General features: G+C 36.2%; 1 protein-coding gene across 1 annotated transcript; it reads right to left on the minus strand.

The window, feature by feature from the left end:
* Positions 1 to 607: 607 nt before the first annotated feature.
* LOC117114336 lies at positions 608 to 7,175 on the minus strand (the record flags this gene model as incomplete). The annotated part of the gene is given in 7 exon segments (XM_033257986.1): positions 608 to 2,238; positions 2,639 to 2,769; positions 3,541 to 3,645; positions 4,212 to 4,321; positions 4,939 to 5,215; positions 6,260 to 6,359; positions 7,086 to 7,175. Coding segments are annotated over 7 exon segments (1,162 nt in total), but the record flags the coding sequence as incomplete, so codon positions are not given.
* Between the last annotated feature and the right edge of the window lie 1,890 nt (positions 7,176 to 9,065).

A 9,065-nucleotide genomic window follows, 5' to 3' on the forward strand; every position in this document is an offset into this window, starting at 1 on the left:
AAAGGTAGATTGAGGGAGGAAAAATTAGGTATGAGGTGAATTTTTTGCTTCAGACATTTTCGATGGGAGAAACTGAGGAACAAGTTTTTTGGGGGGCTGTGCGTAGAACCTTCACATGTATTCAATAAATTGAGGTGCAAGGCATTACATAAGCAATAAAATGAGAGAAAACATGTATTTGAGATTTTTTCTCTCTCTCAAGGAGGTGTTGTGATTAGGTGAAGAGAAATTGGCACACAGTGGTTGAGGTCTGGTTTTGAGTCTCTCACTGAGCATTTGCACTTTGAAGGCAAGTATCTCGCTGAAGTTGTAATATTTGATAAATCACGAAGACCTTCCATGAAGGGGTTTCATCAGAATTTGTCTGACGGGGTGTGTGGTGTTCCCAACAGGCAGCCTGGCCCCTGAGAGATCACATCAAGTGGGTATGGTCAGGGGATTTGAAAGGCTTATTTAATTGATTTTAGGTGTGCGAGGTGGTGGAATGATAAAATCTTGTATCCGAAGTCCTGTGTTTGCATAGTTGCTTTCAGCTACTGTATACAAGTTCTCTGGGTAAACTGAGTTAACTGTGCTCTACGAGATTTCAAAGATTACAAATGCAAGATTTTTTTGTTTTTTGTTATTTTTATTTCCAAACTACTTGTACAATATTCACATATAAATAGTTCAGTAGGATCTGCAAATCTGCATACAATCCATATCTTTTTGCAATAAATTTTCCTTTCAAAGTGACTTAAAATAAATATACAATTAGAATTCATGATACATGGAATGTTTCAGCAAGCATTCTTCTTTAAATTTTAATACTACATTTTCTTCTATACTGTATTTACAAATATCTTTAGTTGAATAATTTGTGTTATTAGTAATCATAGTATTATTTCACACAATGGATGGGAATTGTTATCTGAAGGCAATTCTGAATATAATACAGTAATTTAATCTTAATTCCCTACTGATGTATTGGAGTGCAATAATATTGTTCCATTTACATTTTATCTTCCCTTGTGAGGTTTTTTAACTATTGCCTTGAATGACATTGACCTATAGCCTAGCCCCAGGAGCTTGTTTTACAAGTATCTTCTGTTAATGTCAACTATCTTTTTAACGAGCCCGAGTAAATCTTCTAGGCTGTACAGATCATTATTGGAATTTACACAGATTAGACAATGTTTGATGAAACTTGTCTGATAGTGTACAGTAATGATTAAAATCTGAACAATTAGTGTCTGTTGACTACGAAAACCTAATACTCTATATAATAATATATAATGCCACTCAACCTATGGTATACATTCATACAGAAAAGATAATCCGTATAAAATAACGGACAATCTCGAATGCAGCTGTATACCACAGGGGTGTTGTCAATGATATAAATAATATGTACACATTGTATTTACTACCCAAGAAGGTACAATTTTTGTCCACAGCAATATAAAAACCATGATTTGCTATGAAGTTTTAAAAACATGATCAAAATTAAGTACAGTACAACTGATAGTAAGCTTATTAAAGGGTATTAAAAAGTTCTACTCCCACTAATACTTAGACAAATTTATTTTTATTTTTATTTAATGAGACCCTTGAATATCAGCCAGCCTTTTAGGATATGCTGGAAGAATTGCCCTATAGCTTGATGTAGACACCTTTTTTACAATTTTTTTAATGTTCGTTGGAAAGTTAAATTCTATATTCTTTTTCATTTCTATCGGTAATATATTGATTAGTTACTTCTTTTTCGAAAAAAAAAAATATATATATAATTATCTTGGTACATTTTGGTTGCTCCTCAGCTAACCTTGATCATACTATGACCAATATGTCATTAAATGACAAAAAAAAATTGTTTCCCCAAATTTTGATGAGACAATATTTTAACTGAATTATTTTGATTGGAGGCTAGACCTACTGCCAACAGCTGACTGAGTTCTTAATGACAATCTGGAACCCATCTTGACCTTCTCCAGCATCGAGCTCTGAGAACCCATCATTCTAGCCTCTTTTGATAGAGAAATCGAAGAACCTTGACTATAGCCTAAAGGCTTTGGGTTCCTCAGGGATGTGGTAGAGCCAAAGCTCTCTGAGGATGGCGGCACAGGTTGGTACTTCCGGAAGTCGTTATTGTTAAATAATGCGATACCTTGGTCGGCCATGTTCCATGCATCACGATCACCGGAATTGTTGCGTATATATACTAGAATATCTTGCAGTTTCATATCCTGGGCCTTGATGCTAAAATTAGAATTAAAACGGCGTAAATTGAGAATTTAAAGGATCAAGAGAGAGAGAATACGAGAAAATCAAAGCATCGATTAAAAGAGTGAAAACTTGTCTATCCTGTGAATTGTGTGGTAAATATAAATGCGACATAAAAAAATAATGTATTATTTTGATTGCCACGGTGCAAGATATCCCCGATGAGAAGGCTGTTTTCCCGTAGATAGCATAAGTGGGTAGGGTCGGGTGTGGCAATTACCCTGAAACCTACAACAATTTAGAGATTTGAGAGGTTTATTTAATCAGGTTTTATTCTGTAAAACTACATTTGAATTTTTTTTTAGCCACAATTCGTAGGGGAGATCCAGCTTCCATTGGCTCACCTATTAACTAAATACACAAAAAAAGAACTTACGCGAGGTCTCTATTGTCCAAGGTACAGAGAATCATTTTAGCAACAACTTTCTGCAATATTGGGTCATCGGTCTTCGCAAACTGAAAAAGGGTCTCCTTTACGGATTCGGTATTTAACATCTTCTCGCAAGACTGAAATCAAAAATTAATCTCTGAAAGTTCAGCACCGAAGCATATCATATTGTATATACAACTGGTATTTATAATGAATGTGGAAAGCTGAGGTAGGCTGTTACAAATGTGCTAAGCTTGTGTAAAAAATGTAGGACACTTACAGAGGTGGGGGGCACACCACACATCACCTCAGACCCACCATAGTTGGCCCACAATTGCAAGAATATGGTATCCCTTAACGGCCTAATTGCATGGACAAATTAGTATTTAGACCAACCTATATATATTTTAGTATATTCCACTCTTGTCATATGCATGAGCCTATGCGTTAAAGAAATGCTTGACTTTTTATCTACATTTTACAAATATGGGGAGGACCACAAGACGAAGATGTTTTGATTAACATTCACAATGAAATGCGGGACGCTAATTGGCAGATTTGCTGTTGGATAGGTGGATGGATTTATTCGGTAAACACCAAGGATAACGCACAAAAGCTTAAAGGAGACTTATTTCCAGTGACGTCCTTCTAGTGGTGATTGGGCAGTACACAGAGAGATACCAGTAATCCCCTACGCTATTCTTAGGAGTATACTGCGTTCTTTAACACGCACAACGGCTTAAACGTCCCCTCATCCGATAGATGGTGCGCTATTGTAACTTGCATATTTCAGCCCTCCAGCTGAAATACAAGGTAGCAAATTAGCAATTGAAACTGAACCGGAGACCAAGAGATTTCCATGGTTCTGCGCACACACCAATTTCGCCGACTGAGCTAAGCTATCTTACCGTGCTATCCTCTGCAACATATAACAGTATTTTACCAGCTAACAGATAGATGGAAGCATCAAGCGTATTCTTTGGAATGTTTAACAGGTCAGGCAGTAGATTCTCCTACAGACAAAAAGAAAGCAGCAAACAATGTTAAATTATGTTGACATGAATTATTCCAAATTTGGAATTAAACATTTTAGCCAGGACCATGAGGACCCACAGTGACCATAGTACCACACCAGTACCACATGTCCCTCTCCCACCTAACTCTCACGCAAGGGTTTTTTGAGGGGCTGAGTGATCAACATCGACTCCAATTAAAATCCGACGATAACAGGATTTAAGACTTTAGCATAAAAGGCAGGAACATTACTTGTCAGTCAAATGCTCAGCTGATACTGCGGCTCCACAAAGAGTTATAGCGATTTTAGTTTGTCATTTGGACGAGTTCTGACAACATCTAGCTGCATTTTGGGGTTGTGGTGGTGCCAGGACTAACTCGTGGTAGGCTGACGTTTCCAACACTAGGGGCAAGGTATGTAACATTTATCTACTGTATTGAATTAATTATAATTGAATTAAATGTACTTAACCTTATACAAACACTTTATTTACAAGTTGTTCAGTTTCAGGTTCAGGGAAACCCTCCCCTCCCCATTTTGATTGTCAAATACCACACCAATTACCTGACTTAGAATCACATCAGCGCTTTCAATTGCTATCAGCTCCAAAGTCTGCAGTGCCAGGCGCATCGTCTCATTATCCTTGAAACTGCACATGTGCAGAAGCGCTTTGGCTGATGGATAAAAAAAAGTGAGTCATGAAAAACATTAAACGACACAGAATTATTATATAAAGCTCTCTCTATCAATATGATCAATTTTTATGTGACAAGGGCCTGTGATTTTTCTAAATATGGGGGCGATATGGAAACATCATGCCCATATGTAAGCAAACCATTAACATTTAATTGTCACAGAAAAATTAAGCCTAAACACAGCTTAAGAAAAGATCAGGGATCTTGAGTTGGAAGGACATTTCTGGGAGATCTGGTTATTTTAAGCGCTCTAAACACATTTAACTATATTTTGCAGCGTGTGGTGATACCCATTGGAAGCTGATTTTGGGAATACAATTGATAATACAGCAGTAAAACACACAAAAGGGTCATGAATTTGCGGAAGATTGGTCAGTTTCTGGAAGATTTTTCTTGCTCGCGAGGATGCGAGATAGAGGCTGTCCCATTTTTCAGGCGACTCCTTATGAGTTGCGACCTCCAGAAGCAAACAATATGCTTCTTGATATACCACGTGGTATGATGCTAAATGCATATTACCTTTACATTTGTTTTTAAATTTTATTTCAAAATATGGACCATGTTTTATAAAACCCTTTTCTGTATAAATTACTTACTTGGTGAATTTTGTGAAGCAATTTGAGATCGGATTTCGGAGTTGAATACAAGTTCCAGGTAGATTCCAGCAATGAAGCGTTGCGTCAAGACAGAGCTGTTGTAAGCAGCATGTGCAAGATCCTCAAGACCACGGTCTGCCACGATGGCGTACTTGTTGTCTTCTGAATCCGACACAATATAAGATATCGCTGTAACTGCTTCTTGGATGATTCGTTTGTTTGAGGAATGGAGTAATGTAGTAAGAGTTGATACACCTCCCATTTCTACAAATTGGTCCTGGACAAATACAATAATATATTATATAACAAACATTCCATGCTTGATAAAATCTCAAAATTGTATGACATTTTAACTAACCATATAATCATAAATGTACAACATTAATTTTTTTTTTTTCAAATAATTTCTGCAGTAATATTTAATGTGAAATTTAAGATAATGCCTATTTTTGCTACAATGAAAATTAATTGGTAGTTGACTATAACTTAAAAGATGTGTGATAGATTTCAGAGGATCCACTACAGTCAGTCAGTAGTGAAGCACCGCTCCAGGTAGGGAATTTAGCAGTAAACCAGGACACAATTCAATAGATTTTTTTAGTAGACTGTAATGAATATTTTAATGTATATTTTTGTATTGGCTAAGGGTCTTGTACGAGGTAAACTGAATTAATAGTTCCCTCTGACTATCTTAGCCTAGAGCCTGGTAGCTATGCTACCCTGTCCTAGGAGCTGCTAGTGGATGCACATGCTTCCATTGGGGCTAAGATATACATGCTCTCCAGATATGGGATCCCAATTTAAGACAAAAGATCTACCAGAAGTAGCCAACGGTAACCAATGCATCTAGCTATAAAACTCATTGCTTCAAAACTTGCCAGATGGCAACCCACACACTCGAGGAAGCAGTGCCTTTTAAAAGTGAATGATAATGAAGCAGGGGCCATGTTTTACATCTCTTCCAAAACACTTATTTCTAGTGGAATTCTTCTTGTGGTGAATTAGTTAGAGCACTTAGGGTGACAATCTCCTCCTCTTTTCAGAAGAGTGCATTCCCTAACATTGTTGTACTCAAAACCAACAGACATCGCATCTACGGACAGTGCGTTATTATAAACTTGCATTGCAGCCCTCCAGCTGAAAACAAGTCAATCAACAATGGATATGAACCAGGGATCAAAGGTTTGAAAAGATCTCTATGGTTCAGTGCAGGCAGTGGCTACCAATAGTTTTAGCCTGATTATTACCAAATTTCTGGAAATCATTTGTAATGAAAGAGGAAAAAAAGAGGAAAACAAGGGCATAGATAAGGATCACATACTTGGATGGCAGGGATCGTCAGAAGTTCTGCCACGGCTTCAATGGCATACTCTTGGATGGATTCATCAGTGGATAGGCACAGTGAGATGAGAACATCAAGCCTGTAAAAGAAGCAGTGAATAGGATTTTTACTATCAACATTCAGTAATCATGAGGTTTGCCATCCCAAAATTAGTATACAGTCGCTAAATGGTACACTGAGTTTAATTAACAGAAGAATGCGGCAGTTGTATAGCTTAGTACATCAAAAACTTACTCATAACTTTGGCAATAGTAAATCGATTCCAGTGAATGACCTATCTTTTTAAAGCTTATAATGTGAAGAAATTATATATAAAAAAAGGGTCAATTTTCTTGTTTTGGGCATGGATGCTGGTTTTGGCATGGCAACCCCATTAACGGTTTCTAATTTCCACAATTAACCGGGGGCCACAAATACGGATACGTATCAAATAAACAGGAGGCAGATTATCACTTGTACCAAGAGAAAAAATTGCTCATTGTAAAACAATTTCTTGTTTTCACTGTTTCCAACATCAGCCAACACACGTTTTTATCATGATCATCACAATCTACTGACTTGGAATAATTTGAATTTTCATATTTTTGTAAATTTTGTTATGTTTGGTAGATTATTCCAAATCTTTTATGAACCATTCTGTAAATTATAGATTATTTTTAATGGCTACCCATGTGTAATCTAAAAGGGAGGCTGCTGGTCTTGCATTTTTTTTTATAATGTTTGCGAATCCAAGTCATACATTTCATTTAAACGAGGCTTCTAATTCTTAACAACTGGGATACAGGCTACACAAATTCCAACTTACCCGCCTTCAGAAACAATTTTAAATTTGCTGTCATCGCCTGTGGTTGCTAAGGTAGCAAGTTCAAATGCTGCATTTCTTTGCTCCTTCAGTCTAAAAAAACATAATAAAATCAATCAATCAATCAATCTATCAATCAGTTATCATTCTATTGGTACACTTCAACTCTTAAAAAAAATTCTAAATTCCTTTATTGTCAATATGATAACACAAGGTATTGAAATTCTTTTTCATCAGTGAAAAAAACACAACATAAAAAATAACAAATATAAAACAAGAAACAAAAATAAATCAAATATTTAAAATAAAAGAAATGTTTATATACACATGGGTTGGCAGGTATAAATAATACTTACACTAAAAAATATTAGCAGATTAAACTTTTGTAAATTCAGACTTGATGGAAAAAAATCCTCACATAATAAAGACAAACAAAACAAATAATACAACAATAATTTCTTCTTTGTACTAAAGTCAAACTCCAATGAGCATTAAAACAGAAAGCAGATCTTGTTGAAGCCTGTGAATAATGCATAAACATAAAAGCATACCTCACTATACCCAACATGTCAACATCTCATGCTGATATGATAACAGGAAATACAAATTTCATGATAACTATTCCTTAATACTGGTACAGTACATTTCAACTCAATGTATGGGCATGGACAGTACGGTGATTAAGTAGTTTTAACAGGCTTCTCGGATTTTGTTATGTTTGCTTTACCTTATCTCATCATGATTTTGAATATACAGAAGGTCTACAGTGCTAATTCATTTCTCTATGTTCTTCCAAACTGAATAAATTCAGTTTTCTTATTGTGGTTTTTGATTTTTTTAGGTGAGGTCTCGAATCATCATGTTTTGGATTCATTTATTGTTTGCAATCATCCACTTACAGCATGCAACATGTGCTGAAATACGCATGACAGATCCAGTGGTATATGGTGAGGTAAAGGATGTAGCAGAACTTGTCTGTTCGGCAAATCTGACTGCTGAGGAAATCAACATACCCCACTGGTTCACATGGACAAGGAATGGCATTAAGGTAGTTGATAACGACACAGTAATTCACAGAAACGACACATATTTGAATGGATTGTCTCGATATAGAATAGCTGGCCTTTCATCAATTTCACAAACTAAAATATCTCAAGCACTGAGTATCTTATATTTGGATGAATCTGACCATGGTATATATAACTGCATTTTGAACTTCAAAACACCAAATTTGAACTTTATAGCAGAGGCTGTGTTGCTGATTAAAGATTTTCTTCCTAGACCGCAGTGCTCGTACAACATAGCAAAGGCAATACCACTTACAGTCAAACTTGCTTGTGTCTCTCCACCTGGGGACCAACCAATAACATTGGAGTGGTTTGATGATGAGGATAAAGTCCTCTTGAACTCAATTATACAGAATGATGTCAATGGAATACAGCTTAATTATCAGTTGGAAATTACCGGTAATGATACAGACTTGAACTTCACGTGTCAGGCTAGTAGCAGCATAAAAATAAAGGAATGCCATCTTGCTATTTCATTTACCGAATGAAGGTTTTTCAGTTAGTCCTCCAGTTCAATCAACTCTTGCACCAGAGCAGTACACTGGTGCAGAAGGAAAGCCTGATAAGGTGTACATCATTACATTTGCAACAGGGTTCAGTGTGTTACTCTGCCTTATAATCGTAATGGCAGTGTATATTTTATATACAAGAAAAATTGATGGGATGGGTACATCAGGTAACAATGAGAGGACATTTAACCCCTTAACGGATGGTGGAAGTAGACTTGCCGAACAGCCATTACCTCAGCAAAACAAAAACATATATGTTGAATCACAAAATGTTGAAAAGGATAGAGGAATCACCATAGCAATAAAAGGTCATATGTTAAAAAGTATTGATTGTGAGAAGGATGAAATGATTATTTCATTCATGAAGGAAGAAGTTGATAATGACACTGAGAAGAGTATTGGAGCTG

The sequence above is a fragment of the Anneissia japonica genome, unplaced genomic scaffold, assembly GCF_011630105.1.
Source record: "Anneissia japonica isolate Jap-2015-1 unplaced genomic scaffold, ASM1163010v1 scaffold2994_len2133135_cov197, whole genome shotgun sequence".
Lineage (NCBI taxonomy): Eukaryota > Metazoa > Echinodermata > Crinoidea > Comatulida > Comatulidae > Anneissia > Anneissia japonica.